The sequence below is a fragment of the Liolophura sinensis genome, chromosome 7 (genome assembly GCF_032854445.1).
Source record: "Liolophura sinensis isolate JHLJ2023 chromosome 7, CUHK_Ljap_v2, whole genome shotgun sequence".
In the NCBI taxonomy this organism is placed as follows: domain Eukaryota; kingdom Metazoa; phylum Mollusca; class Polyplacophora; order Chitonida; family Chitonidae; genus Liolophura; species Liolophura sinensis.
Genome location: NC_088301.1, coordinates 52986850 through 53002981, shown reverse-complemented (window position 1 = coordinate 53002981; position 16132 = coordinate 52986850). Strand labels below are relative to the sequence as shown.

The following is a 16132-nucleotide window of genomic DNA, read 5'->3' as shown; positions in this document are numbered from 1 at the left end:
GGTGGCGCTGTAGCAAGTCAAACGGAAATAGATTTGCTTGTCGGAATTTATCGAGAAGTGTCGGAAAAAGCCGATTTAGCGATGTGATGGCATACCGAGAGGTGGCGCTTTTATCGGCTTTTCAGAGAAAGCGCAAGCTTTAAAATGGCATCGCAGACGAAGGAGAGCGGCTGCGCACGGTGAGATTCAGGCGCTTATCCGTATATATCTTAAGCAAAGGAGGAGTTTAGTTTGTTGAGATACGTGTAGCATTTGCAGATATCCAAGGGAAACACAAACTGTCCTGCTCTATCCAATAGCCTTCACATTAGTTCGGAAGCAGAAGTGAATATCTGTCTAAACATGTTCGGTTTGTTCTAGATACCAGTCTAGGCATCACTGAAAAGATGTAACATATCCGTCGACTAATCGAAGATTAAACATTCACATACAGTTGTATGCATTTTACAGTGTGTGTGTGTGTGCCATATGGACCCATTAGCTCTTGATGAGTGTTCTTGTTTTGTACATAGCTCATGCCGTGTGTTATTTTAAAATTTTGACGTCCATCATGACATTGAGTCTACCCCCGCCTCTCAAAGAGCATTTTTGGGGATTTCAAACCTCATGTCTTCAGACATGAAAATAGTGCTCACCTCATGCACATTTTCATGTCATTGTCTGGTTAGATCTGGAGTACTGCATTGTTAATTCACTGCTCTTAGTGATTAATAGATTCGCTGTCTTGTGGTTACATTTTCTTTGAGAACTTCAAATGTATCAAACTACTTGTTGTTGACAGCCATTTTGACAAGTCAGGTGATCTACATGTAGTTTCTGAAATGTAACTGAGCTCAGGCATCAAAAAAGTCCAGAATACTAATATTTTTGTTGATGTCTGTAGACACAACAGTTTTCTTATTTCATCCAAAAGGGGTAGAAAAATGACTTGTTGTAATTATACATGTAAGTTTGGATGCCATATGTGCAGATGTCAGAATTTTAAAATATCACACTGGCAGTGTAGGCCGTAAGCATTGTAAAGGACTAACTAATCATGCCAGGAAGGCAAGTAATCAAATATTTTCTGAAATTTTACTAAGTATCCTTCAGGGGTGAATGGGAGTAAATCATGACTGAGCGCCAGTTCAAATATAAAAAAGCGAACAATGTCCTGTGTAATCCAGGACTATGGATCCATGTGGTAAAATCATGCACTTTGTACCCAAATCACTTTGTATTAGTCCTATACATTATGACTGTATGTATTATAGTTCTGACCCATTTCACCAACCGGATGAAAGAAATATTATGACTGTGAATAGTGACCTCGAAAGCCATTTTTAGTAGATTGTCTCCCCTGTTTCGTCTGCCAGATGTGGTCACGGGGTTCAAACAGCATTGCTCCCGGGAAGAGCTATCATGCTCGCATTTTGACCAATCCGAAAAATTGACCTGAAAGCAAAGCAATCCTTTAGATAGCATGTGTATCTGGATAGCTTGAAATGTGCTCTTTTTGATTCTGTTGCACTCATGTCCAGATAGTAGTTTCTGCATTATGGTCACTTGTATATATGTAGCGGACCCCTCTTACATCTGATCTTTATATCCATCCAGTCTGTCATTCTGGACTTCAGACCTACCCATATGAGCACTCTAGTTAATCCATGTCATAAGTTATCCCCTTCCATTCTCCACACACAATTTTTTAAAAGTAATCCATTAAAGTATCTTATAATAAAGCATCCAGGCTATGATGTTGCCAGTTGTTAAAAACCGTTACCACATAATTTATCGTACAAACCAGGTCATTTGAGCACTTGAGTAATCACCAACACTGAACAGTCAAATCAGTCAAACTACTCCTGGACTCCATTGTAGTTTACATTAATTCAAATGGTTGAAAATTATGATACCATAAATAATCCAGTCCCAAAAGTTAAAAATTTTGTTCGCAAAATAATGTAGATGACTGAGAATATCACTGTTAGAAAGAAAAATTCACAAAAGTCCATTAACTCTTTGCCTCCGGCAAGCCGCTGACAGCGGCACGGACGTTTTGATTACTTTCTGCGAAAAGCCGGTGACAGCGGCTTGCTTACGTCATCATCTTTGAACCTGGGGAATACCCTTATTTTGCTCTACTGTGTTAATGTGACCAATCAGAGTTGAAGACATATGACCTCTAGTCCTATTTTAGATATAATGACGTGTAGAATTATGAAAACGAGGCTGGAACAGACGTTGTTCAGACGGGGAATTCTTCGGAGAGTTCCCAGCTCATCCGGGAGTAAAAGCGCTTGTCGTGCATCGCGACCACGCAGATTTACAGCGATACAAGCTGTGCAAGTGCTCTCCAAGTGGAATAATGAAGAAGATGATGAGTTTGACGATACACAGGATTTAGAGGAGGAGAGAAATGACATGGAAAGGGAAAGTGAAGCCAGCCAGCATGACTATGGTGCATCCAAATATTTCTCAAGCTACTAGTCAGGATTTATTACATTCGGGAACTGTCCATATAATCCCTTGACCACCGCTGATGTTCTGCCCCAATGAATCATGGGATACACTTTCCATATCTGAGGACGAAACTTATCGTCATGTACCATAGTTGATCTTAGCTGTATCTTCTCTTGCCATTGCATCCTTCTACATGTAGGTACATACAGTTACCAGTAATGTCTTGATCACTTTCTGAATATGGTCATGATGAAAGTACCAATATTTGAAAGCCTTTGTGGATTTTTCCAACATTAAAATGTGTTGTATTTCATAAAACATGGAGCTGTGTTTAGTGACATTAATTAGCTGTATACATGTACATTTTTCTTTTTGAAAAAAAAAAAAAACAAATGGAAAAAAAAAAAAAAAAAAACCCCAGAAAAATGAAAACAACAAACCCAAAGCGGTTGAGGTACCTATTTCACAATTACTGAATGTGAGTTATAGTACATCAAGATATGTAACATATGCATGCTAATATTGCATAATACACACAACAGGCGGTAAAGCATTTAAAGTGTATTGTATTGTACGATTATGATATCAGCTGATCGAATAACTTACCCCTCCTTTTCGTTATTCCAACTGATAAACATAGGTTTATTCTCTGTTATACATGGCGGCCTACATCAGGGATTCATACATGTCGATTTTAGACTCCAGTATTTGGTGTTCAAATTCAGTTAAAAAAAACTCAATTCTGTGTTTTTCTAGTACAAATACTCAAATTTTTGGATAAAAACTGAAGTGCATTCAAAATTATATGTGTAGCATTGACTTTGATTGTCAATGGCTGCATCCATGACAATCCGAAGTGGTCAAGCGTGTGATGTCTTACATGGGTTGAGTAAATGAGTCCTAAAGATATCCAAGATGGATTGCCATCACAAAAGTCTGTCACTGAGAACAAGCATCCACATAATACTGATCACTAACCATCTGTGTTCTGCAACTTTGTGGTTAGTCTGGCAGACTCGGGGTCAATCTGGTTGCCTCATTAAATCTGCCTGCTGACCTGTGTAACCCAGTAGAAGCTCAAAGCCTTGTCCACTAAGCACTTGCAGTGTGATGTTGGTGGATTCTTTGTATCAAAATACTGCAAAGTACTGTGTTTAATAATAAAAAGCTTGCACTTGTATCGGTTTTATGTAGGTAGCAGGCAACTGTTTGAATCAATTTACTGAATCTACACAGTGAATGTACTATTTGCGATTGAAGTTTAGTAATAGGCGGGTGTATATCTCTGTTGTTGGAGTAATCATTGTGACAAATTGAAACTGATTCATGTAGATCTTAAATTTTTGCAGTAGCTGGCTCAATCTTCCAACCTATATCATCAAAAAATCTCCAAGACTGCCTCCGTTTTAAATTAGCATCAGCTTCCCAGCTTGAGGCTCTCACTTGAGCCCTTTTTTTTGGCGCCAGAAATGGACTGTTGGGGACATCCCATGTTAAGCAAAATGGTTAGTCAGGTGTAAGGATAATTTTTCTCCCGTCAAAAGCATGTCAGGAATCATGTAATTGATATTATTTCCTGAGCAAGGAAACTTTGATGGATAAAAAATGTATTTTTTTACTGATTCAATGTTGATGTGAAAACCCTAGTAGAAGCAGTTGAAAGGACAGGTGCATTTACCAAATCCATACAGGGAAGTTCATATGTAAGGACAAGGTTGAAGTTTCACCCTTAAACTTCATGCAACTCAACATGTTCTTGGCTCCCCTCTTCCTGAAGTATGAGCGTTTTAAAGGCAATGTCAATTAGGTCAAAGCTAGTCAGTGATCTGAGATAAGGCTCCCTTGGGTGCTTACAGTCAACTTTTCAGAAAAGACAGGTTCATTACTTTCAGTATCTTCAGAGTTTGTTACATTGTGGTTTCTGTTTTCTCCTAAAATAACAACCAACAACTGAACATGGATGGTTTATGACTGTTTTAATATATATCTCTAATCAGGATAAGCTCTGTGTTTGTTTATATACGACTGCCATTAGGCAGAGTGTATTATGTTATACCGATTTTGTCCGTCTGTCAGACTGTGTTTGTGTCAGGGCTATATCTCCCATTGTTTTCCACAGAGAGTTTTAATTTTTGGTGGATACATAGATACACTGGTGACCATGTATCTTGACTCACATTTGTTAATTTCTGTAGTTGTAATGGTAACCACATAGCCATTTTCTTTATATACACTATATAAGTAGGTATGATTTCATTTCCGGGCTGTAACTCCAACTGTTTTCTTCATAGAGTTAAATTTTTGGTGGATATCTTCATACACCAATGATGATGTGTTGCAACTCAGGTATATTCATTTCTGTGGTTGTCATGGTTACCATATTGCCAGTTTGCCTATATATACTGTATAAATAGATATGATTTCGTGTCTGGGCTAAAACTCCAACGGGGGCCTCCGTGGCTCAGCTGGTTAGCACACTAGCACAGTGTAATGACCAATGTGGTCGTTCTGACTTCAAATCCAACTCATGCTGGCTTCCTCTCCGGCCGTACGTGGGAAGGTGTGCCAGCAATCTGCGGATGGTCGTGGGTTTCTCCCGGACCCTGCCCGATTTCCTTCCACCATAATGCTGTCCGCCGTCATATAAGTGAAATATTATTGAGTACAGCCTAAAACACCAATCAGATAAATAAATATAACTCAATCTGTTTTCTGCATAGAAAGTAATTTTGTGGTGGATACATACATACATACAGAGATGATAATGTGTCGTGAGTAACATTTGTCCATTTCTGCAGTTGTAAGCAGATAGCCATTTACCTTATTTTATTATACAGTGAATACATGCATCTTTGATAAAGATATTATACTTAAAGTATATGTATGTATCAACAATAAAATCGTGATCAGAAATGAATCTCAAGTGAAATTAAACTTTCTCTTTCTCATGTATATGTACATTTCATATATACTTTCATGTTTACAAAATTACTGGTTTGCTAGAGTGGAATTTAACTCAAAACCAGGTTATAGTTGGAGTTTAAAGTACAAATAATATTCTGGAGCAGAAAAAACTCAATATTGAATCTCCAGTTGTAAAAATTTGGACTTCTATGAATCCCTGCCAATGAATCGCTGCTACACACATCAGGTGTTGTTTAAAACAATGTACATGTACCTAGGTACTAACAGTGACATCCCTAACTAATTTCCCCATTACACTTATGGCTGGCAACCCATTTACATTACGTTTATCCTTGTGTTGATACACCTGCTTGGTGGGGTTAGTATAACATTGGTATATAGCCTTTCAACATTTTGGACAAGGAGGTTGAAACCTGGATGAACATATATTGAATTCGAGTCAATCAACAACGATGGCGCTTTCAAGCTCATCAGCTTTTCAAGGCCAGTGGGCACTAACATAAATCTGTCTTCTCTTCAATGTTGCCATATTTGCCAGACCAGTTTTAGGTTTCTTAAAACCTTTTAGTTCATTATTGTTTTATTCTCTTTCACAAATTGTCTGTTGTCCAGCTGACAGGTAATATACAGTTTTCGAGTTATGCCATTACGACAACAGAATGACGTCTCGGTGCAAAAAGATGTTGCCACTTCACGGCACAGTAGGGCTACTTGCCTATCTTTTAACATGGCAGTGATCATGTTTAGATCAAAGTATCGACAGAACATCATTTTTTGTGCAACATTGGGGGAATGCTAATTCACCCCTGAACACAATTCAGAAGATCAGTGTAATCCTTTCAATTACTTCTCTATATTCTGTATACCACCCCATGTTAAAATTACCAGATTGGCCCTACCGTGCCGTGAAGTGATGACGTCATATCATAAAGGGACATCACCCTGTCGTCGTAACGTCATATCTCGAAACATGAGTATTAGATCGAATGATGTAAATCATCCGGTAATATTTTGTACATGGATTTTCCTTGTCCCCAAGGTATTTTTTGGGTTTTTATTTTATTTATGTTTGATTGGCTTTCTAATGACCAGGTCACTCAACATGGATTGAGCCTACATGTATGTTAATCAGGGGGAAAACTGTGTTGAGATATTAGACAATATATTATAATTTCTTTTTATTATCAGGACCAAAAGGAACCAGTCAGCCACTAACTCTCCACAGGTTTCAAGACCGCTTTCTCAAAAAATGTCTTTGGCTGATGAAAATTATGATGAAGATGTTCTGCCCAGCATCAACCAGAGACTAGGTAAATGAAACAATTTATTTAAGAGATTTTGAAGTTATTTTGTTGTTATTTTCTGCATGTACATGTAAACATCATGTTCCAAATTGTTAGATATTCTAATAACACTGAGCTACTGTATCTTTGTCTGTATAAAACATATTTTTAGGGTAGTCTTAGATTGTGTAAAACCACTGTTTCATAAATGCAACTATCAGTCTTACAATTCTGATACATATTACATATAGCAGGTTGCTGAAAGTAACATACGTGTATTTTATTGCTTTTAAATTATGAATGAATGGTTTTGGCTTAAAGGATACATGAATGCTAAACAAAATGTTAGATGTTGTATCTTACAGGATTGCAAGTATTGAGCTCAGGGTTTGCACACATGTAGAATAAATAACGGGTGAGGGATATTACATCATTGGTACGCTGTGTGCATATTAAATATTGTAAAGTACAAAATTCATGACTTAGTGTATTGTGTAAAATGTTAGGGGTTCCTGCTGTATCGTAAAGTACTGCATGTAATGAGCTCAGGATTTGTGCACGTGTAGAGGAAAATAACAGGAGGGGGATGTTTCACCATTGATTTGCTGTGTGCATAATACATATATCAGGGTTTGTACACATGTAAATATTCAGGACTTAATGTTTTGTGTATGAGAATCCATGTTAATTAGAATGGTGTTGGTGGTATCTTAAAAAGTACTGCATGTATTGAGCTGATGTTTTGCACACATGGTGAGTACAATAAGCAAGCAGGATGTTCCATGATAGATTTGCCGTGTGTATATTAATTACTATAAATTACAAAATTCACAGCATATTTTATATTGTGTATTAGAATAAGTGGTAATGTAAATGTTTGCTAAGGTATCAGCATGTCCTGAGGTTTTACATGCATATAAAGCAGTGACAGGAGGGAGCTGCTTTAATAATTGCTGATGCTGTTGATTACCAAATTCACAACAGTACTTTTTATATTTAGCTGAAATTTTGAATTCATGTGTCCTCTACAGACGAGGTAGCCTTGCTATCAAATCTGAGTTACTTTGTAATATGGAGTTTAGGCTGTGACTTAACATATAATTTTATGCTTTTAAGCACAATAAATCTTCTCGGCTTTCTTCTTGGGTCATAAAAATGATTTTAAACGACAGTTTAATCTAAGGTCCTACAGACAGAAGATGAATTAGGGTTGCTGGCCCCATGTGCTGTACATTTTCATCGATGATGCCATTTCTGAATATTTTTGAGAAAACAGGGTGTCATAGCAATTCCTACATGTATATCATCCCTGACAAGCAACACTTACATGACTAAATGAAATTTGAAACTTTTGCATGTGAAGTTATGACCCACAAGCTGCACTTTCAAAGAAAGGCCTTAGGAAATAATTTTGCTTGGAAAATCAAAGAAAGAGAAGTGCAGGAAAGCTGTGTAAAACCAAGTCATGATGCATGAATTTTCAAAAACCAGATTGTGGGCTCCCATGGCTGTCAGTAAACTGACAAATCAAGATGACTTTAGTGTCATTCAAGTGTGCTCCATGTCATAATGTTGAGCGTCGCGGATAGTACAGGCAAAAAAAAGTGTAATAATACTGTTGCTAAGACATCCCTGTGTTCGGGTTGATTAGAAAATATAATGGATGCCTCTAAAATGAAAATTTTTTTGGCATTTCTTTCTTCATTTTCTTCACAACCTTCCCCTTCGTTATTAGGATAATGGTACTGGATTCCTTGTCCTAACACAGCTTTTAAGTTTTATTTTGATTTTAAGTGTCACTCAGAAACTTGTGACAGTTTCTAGCCAAATAATGAAAATACATGTAATGAGTTTTAGTGCCTGGCCTATGACCGGTTACAAGAATGAACTATGATTAGTTACTGTAAATGCCTTTTTATTCGCGTGGTACCAACATTCGTGGATTTTGCGGCAAACATATTTCCGCGAAAATAGTGCCATCGAATATAAAACCCATGTAAGTAATTTATTAATGTAGCATGTGCTACCGTTATAAATTCGTTAACAAGCACTATAGTTCTAATGCTTTTTCAAACATGTTAATTAGAAATACCTAATTAGAATGCACCCAGCTTTCACCAATCCAGCTTAATTGATCGTCAGTTAATCTTGCTTTCTCATAAGGAGGCTTAGCTCCATCTAAGTATAGCCGTATTGGGACGTTGTTGTTGATATATTGTCGCGTTTAGAGACATGCAAATCAATAATTTGTACTGGGCGTGTGTATGTGATAAGATATACATACGATGAGAGAGGCTGTTTTTTTATCGACTGTACTTGCCTTTCTGTTGGGCCTGATACATCGCATGGAGGTTCCCACACTTCAAACTTGTTTTTCATAATGATGATTTCTGAGAAATTTACTCATCTGTCACAGTTCACTCAAAGTTTCACGTCCACTGCTGATGCATTAGAATTAAAGAGTGGCATTTATTTATATCACATTTAATCCTTTGTCGTCTCTCGGAGTGAGTGACACAAGTATTTGCTCACACAGCAGCTAAGGGCTTTCTTCTTATAAAGATTAACAGTTTTCAAAAGATTAAAAGCTTAGGAGGATTCACTTCCTTTGTCTCATCAAGTTACTGTATTGTATAGAATTTTTGTAACATCTTACAGGTACAAACAGGTTTAAGTGATAACATTGTTACTTTAATGCTTGAGTTCTTTTATTACTTGACCTTTCTGTAGTGAAGTTTGATTTTTGTTTATCAGTTGTCCAAAAATCCTGTTAAGATCCACGAAAGTTGATTCCCGTGAATGTAACTTCTTACCAAATCCGCAAAAGTTTATGCCCGCGAATAAAAAGGCATTTACAGTATCAGTATTCTGTAGTTAGTTAAAATTAAAAGACTTATTCTTACCTATAGCCTGGTTGAGACCGTCCCGGTCACTGCTGGAATACTACAGGAGAAAAGTAGCTGAATTTGAGCAAGAGCACATGGAGATGGCATCAAAACTGGAAGAGTATCAAGTTACTACGGAAGATCAGGTTTGTAATGAATGCGTCAGACTAGCTTGCATATACACATGATTTGTTCTCTGAAACCATTAATTGTTTACTAATATGATGTAGTAGAGCATTGAGGGCTCTTGTGGAGATAACAAAGCTGTCCTGACCTTTGAGTTTTGGCACGTACTCCCAAAAACTTTTGGCAGTGTTTTTGCTGAAACTTGTAAATATGTTTTTAAAGCTATATGCATGGTTAAATTTACAGCACAGACTCCAGTGGGAATTGCGACAGAGGGAGGAGGAGATAGTAGAACTGCAGAAGGCTTTGAGTGACACACAAACTATCTTGCTGAAGGAAAGGGAACGTATGCTCAGGGTTTATGCAGAGAATGATCGACTACAAGTAAGTCTTCAACAGAATGTGTTAAGCTAAGTATAAACTGATCACATTGTATTCATTGTTCGTTTGAATATCTATGCCGAAATGGTTTTCAGCCACGTGTGACATGGTGAACACAATCTTCAGAACAAAATCCGGCATTTAACCACTAGATAAGAAGAGTGTTCTTGTGTGCCTTGTTGTAGATTGCCAAATTATTTACCGTTGGACAAATATGGTCATCGAGTAAAGCTACTAGGGAAAAGTTTGAGATAATGAACATTTCAAGTGTGTACTGTATTGCTGATGGTTCTTGTTCAACACTTTGAGAATTATAATCATAAATGAAAATCAAAAACTACATTTTTTTTTATATTTATTGCATTCTTACACATTGTCTTCAGATCCAGTGTCTTGGCGACAAGAAAAAAATCCAGCTGCTGTTGGATTTGACATCTTGCCTGGATGGGGACATCACATACTTGTTGAAGGAGCCTCCTGCTAAGGCTATAGTTAAACAGCGTAAACCTGTTCAAAGTCTGGGGAAGAATCTTACGTCTAACAGCTTCTCTGGCTGCTTAGGAACTGATGGAACGTCTGCTACAAGTATGGACTATAGTATCATGCTTATTTTGTAATTTTGAATTTTATAATCTTGTTATGTGAGTACCATTTGTAAAGTTTAATGGCTGTTTACATATGTTAACTTAAAAATTAAGCTGTGTAGTTTTCATTTCTTCCGTTAAGGTGGGCTATTATTTGTTATAGTGAATGAGATTTTATGTGGCTGTTTGCTTTTCTGTCACAAGGAAGCTGTCTTAGTCTTAACTGAAATATTGTTGAATAGTGTATAGATATGATAAGTAAAAGTGTGAAAAAACTAAGCTTGGTTACCAGATACTTTGGACAGTTGGTTTTCTTCATCTTCATGACATGTCATTGTGTGTACTTTATTTAATTTAATTTATTTATTTGATGTTTTACGCCATAATCAAGAATATTTGACTTATCCAATGGTAGCCAGCATTAAGGTAGAAGGATGCTGGACAGGCCTCTAGGGAAACCCCCAATCATCTGCAGGCTGCTGACAGATCTTCCCACTTGTGTCCCCTTGTGTTAATAATTTGTCTCACTCATTCCTATGAATAACAATGATATTTATTATTATTACTGACCCCAGGTCTTTTTTTAATAGACAGGAAAGCAGGAATGTCTTCTCCTCATTCCAAGAGGCAGGCTGCATCCAACTCAGCCCTAGAAGAGAACTACAAGCATGATAATGAGATCCTGTCCCTGCAGGTAGAGGCACTTCAGAGCCAACTTGAGGCGCAGACGAAGCATGCCAAAAACCAGCTGGAGGAGCTTTTTGAAGACCGCCGTATCAAGGAGGAAGAGTTTGAGACACGCAGACAGCGGGATGAGGACAAGATCAGAACACTCACAGAAAAGTAAGTTTGTACATCCTGACAAGCTGTCTTAGTAAACACCAGAACATGTTGAGATTTAATGAAGTCAGGGCATCGCCACATTAATTTCAGAGGTTGGATGAGCTTTCGAAGCCAGGAGCTGTGTATCAGTTTTAAATTTCATGAAACCATTGGAATTTACTTGATGAGTAGACTTCTTCACTGAACCCATGTACGTGTACAAGCCTAAAGCAGTACATAATGTAGAGATTTGTTTGACATGAATTCCTATGAAATAATTGAACATTATACCAACTTTTATTCAATCACAATGCTGGTGTTTCCCTGTACATAGTTTCATCAGCAAACAGATTTTGTTGGACAGAAGTAGATCCTGCAGCCAGTAAAACATTTAAAATGAGTCACTGCTGTGGTTGGCTGCTTAGATTGATTGATTCATTCAGAGATTAGAATCGTGTAACTTGACATCTTGGATATTGTTGTCAATGTCCAGGTTGATAACTGCTAGACTCAATCAGGTTTAGCCATTTAAAGTCAGCAGTTTAATATCCATTAAGGGGCCTCTGTGGCTCATTTTGTTAGTGCGCTAGCGCAGCTTAATGACCCAGGAATCTCTCACCAATGCAGTCGCTGTGAGTTCAAGTTCAGCTCATACTGGCTGTGTCTCCGGCCGTACATGGGAAGGTCTGACAGCAACCTGTGGATGGTCGTGGGTTACCCCGGGAAGTATTCTTGAGTACGGAGTAAAACACCAATCAGATAAATAAATAAATAAATAAATATCCATTGAAGTTGTTTCGTCTCATAAAATTGGCAATCTTCGTAATTCCTGACAAGATGATCATTGTAAGAGGTTAGGCCAAGTAGTTTCAAGAAATAGATGTAAGTATTAGTAAGGGGAAAAAACTTTTAAAGTGTGGTAATGCATTTCAGTTGTGACATTCTATTTTAATCATATACAGAAGGAACATTTAAGCTTTGCTCTAACTTAAGTTTGTGTCGTGAAATTGGGCCTTGGTTTGCCTAGTGTCCCCAGTACTGGGTGAGTGTAATATCTGGTGCCTTTGCCATGTTATTTCATGTTGGAACTATAAATGTGATGCTATTGGGATCAGCCTTAAATGAGAGGCTGTTCTGACAAACAGTGAAACAATGCTGAAAGTGATAAAATACCCGAAACAAAGAAACCTCCTCCCCTTGGTTGAGTGTGGCTTTATGTCCAGAAATTTGGCAGGCACACCTGTCAAGTTACACTGCTTGTTTTCCTTTCACCATAAACATAGAGATATCAGGTGAGTCATTCCATGATTTTTTGTAATTTAGCTTGAGTGAAGTTTATATCAGAAAAATTGCAAACGCCTGCATTTCCTCAATTCAGATTACAAAAGACTCAAGACCTCCTTTACACCAGCACCAAAGATTACCTGAACCTGCGTTATGAAGGACGTTGTCAGGAAAAGAAGTGGATGGAGGAAAAAGATGCTCTCCTCCAAGAGTTGGACAGCTGTAAAGAAAAAATGAGAGGCCTGAATCTGAAACAGGATGTGGTGTTTAATGTGTCCAGTGGTGGATGTGACAGAACCCATGCTCACTCAGAGGATCTAGAGGTGAGTAGACAAGAAATGGTTTCTCTTCTCTGCCATGATACTTAGTTATTTTTGAGGGGACTTGGAAATGCTTTCCATGCATCTTTGTGTCAGCCTGCCTGCCGTGCAACCAGTCAACTTCATATTTACACATTGGTTTGAGGTCATTGAGAGAACAGCTGGGATTGATTTTCATCACTGTACATAATGTAGTAAGTCTGCAGTTGGCCATTTTGAATATTTTGGCCATTACATGTATCTTTCTGAACCAATGGCCATCATCAGTTATCAGCCAATCAAGTTCATTCTTGCTTGAGGGAGTGAAGGCAGTGATGAGGATCAGAGAAGAAATGAGATGCATCATAGAAGAAATGAGATAAAAAAACAGCACCATGTCTCTATTTTAATTCAATTTAAACATTGGTTTTGGCTTTGGTAACCTGACATGCAGGCCATGTCTGTGTGTAAAATCTGGGTTATAAGACACAACCTACTAGTGAGCAGACGAAAATTAATTCTTTGACACATCAGTGTAGACTTTCTAAAGTTGACAGTACCATTAAGTGGATTCTGCTTTATATGTCTCTGTACTGTTGGTTGGGTTGATGTAAATTTTATTATGTGTACCAGTATAGAATTTTTATTGTTGATTATTATATCTATTTGCAGTTCTGTAGACTTTTGAGTTTGGGAAAATTGCAGAAAATTGCTTAAATCTGTATCAATGTATCCCCTGCGCTGTGGCCTGAAGTTATCCCCCCTTGTTTCAGAATCTTGAGTATAGGTTGAACGAGGCCAACAAGCTATCAGACATGTACAGGGAGCAGGTGATCTCACTTGAATATGAAGTGTCAAGGAAACGTGAGGAAGGTGATGTTACAAGAGAGCTTTTTAAGGTATACTGTCTTTTGATCAAAGCAAACAAAATAGTCTCAAAAAAATATCTGAAATTTTCACAACATTGGAAAGGTTGGGATGAAGTTAATGATGCATTTGTAAAATCTGGTGAGGTTTAATTCATGCTTGATAATTTTGCAAGTTTATATAGTTTATTATTAAGTATGTGGCCTTTTGTTTGAGATAGATGTAACTTTTAAACTCATGTATCAGTTTTGCCTCTTGTATATAGGTGTACATGTTCATCCCAGTCAAAGTGTGAACTACACCTGTATTTTGTGCATGTTATTATTGTGTTATTTTTGTGGGACACAGACATATTTCTTTTCTATTCACCAACAAAATTGGATAATGCAGGGGTTGGTCTATTTTTCTGGTCTCTATTCTACTGGTCCAATCATTGCCAAACCTATCTCCAAGGAGGGTAGTATTTTAAATTCAGCAGATTTGATTCATTATTAATTACTTTAGCTTTGCAGAAAATTATTTCTGCATCCTTTTAGTTGCAATCTATTTGTTCATTTATATTCAGACCTTATGTAAAGTCAGTGACATAAAATGATGAACATATTTTTAATTTAACAGATTTGATGCACATCAATTACCTCATTTAGAAAAATAAGTAAAGTCTTGGCATTTTGTTTCATTTGTGGTGGAATTAATGCCAGACTTTGTACACCACCAAACACATAAGTAGCGTGATATTGCAAATTCAGTAAAGCAGATGCATCTTAATTTATACGTTAATAAGCTAACACAGAAACACATCATTGCACTCATAATATCATAATATCATTCTTTGTTTTGGCTATTTGGGGAATTCCCCATGAAATTAATCTTTAAAATTGTGTCAGTCATTGACCATGCCCAACAGACAAGCTCAGGCGGATTTAGACTAAAGTTACAGGGTACTCTGCAGGCCTGAATTTAATTGAGGAATGCTAAATTGTTTAGGTTATGTGGTTGACTCCCTATTTTTGCATTATTCTGTCAATGTTGTAGTCAGCTTACAGCCCTATATTCATTTCATTGATAAAGATCAGATTGACAAGTATCCTGTAAAATGCCAGTGAAGTTGGTGATGCCTCACACACATGTTGTTTGGTTAGTCAAAATTGTTCTATTTGAGAGGAGCTGTATTTCTGGCCATATCAATTCAGTAACCTTCAGTTAAGCAGAAAAACACACTGAATGTGTTCTCACAATGTTTTGACACCCGAGTGCCGTTCTGCACAACAGCAAATTAAAATTGAAGACTTTCTTAAATTCAGTATTTGCAGGATTTTTTTCTTTCACCATGAACTATGAAGGTGACATGATATATAGCATGGATGTTGTGGTCTAGGGCTTAAGCTAACAGATAACATCAGCTGCGCTGGATTAATATGAATGAATGAGTATGGCTTAATGCCACATAGGCAATATTTCAGCCATATGGTGGATTAATACAAGGAGAATTCTGCATGTTTCAAAAGAAATCAAGGATTAATTGGGTGGGGGTTGTTACATTATACATAGTTGTCACATATGTGGTTCCTATTTTAAAGGGAAAACTCTGAAGAGCTTGTTGGTCTTAATGAACAGCATATAGTGTGCTTGGCTAGAACTGGTACTGTTCATCTGTGAATACCAAAAGAAGAAACAGATCACATAGACATTATTTATACTGTAGTACATGTTTTTGGTCCAAATATCATTCTGATGCCTAGAAGTCATGTGTGGCTTAAAAGAGTAAAGGCTATATCTGAAGCTACAGCCTGAGTTTAATGTCTCTCTCTCTCTCTGAAGAAGACAGTCTCAAACAAAATATATCTGAATCTACAGCAGTTTTATCAGTCAAACAATGACTGAGTAAGACTGAGTCATCAACATCCTACAGATTATGAACATGCCAATTTTGTGGCTGCCATCTGAAAAAAAAATTTTTTTTTTGTTCTGGCTAACTAATATATCCAACCAAGCGAAAAAAAATGTGTTTATGGGTTTGTATTATACAATAGGCCCATCACTGGCTTTATTTTGCAACAACTTTTAGCTCACCTATACAAAGTACAAGCATAGTTTATGTGATACCCCTACCATCAGAGTTGTTGTCCAATAACAGGTGAAGCAATGTTAAACAAAATGTTAGGTGTGGTATCTTAAAAAGTCTCAGGTTTTGCACACATGTGAAGATGTCCCAACGTTTAGTTGCTGTGTGC

At 37.2% G+C, this 16132-nt stretch overlaps 1 protein-coding gene across 1 annotated transcript; it reads left to right on the top strand.

The window, feature by feature from the left end:
* The first annotated feature begins 136 nt into the window (after positions 1-136).
* Positions 137-14230, top strand: LOC135471728 (coiled-coil domain-containing protein 77-like). Its single transcript, XM_064751051.1, has 8 exons — positions 137-179; positions 6556-6677; positions 9560-9681; positions 9908-10045; positions 10426-10627; positions 11217-11469; positions 12827-13055; positions 13805-14230. The coding sequence occupies exons 1-8, from the start codon at positions 145-147 to the stop codon at positions 14048-14050; spliced, it is 1347 nt and encodes a 448-aa protein (XP_064607121.1). The 5' UTR covers positions 137-144; the 3' UTR covers positions 14051-14230.
* Positions 14231-16132: the final 1902 nt, after the last annotated feature.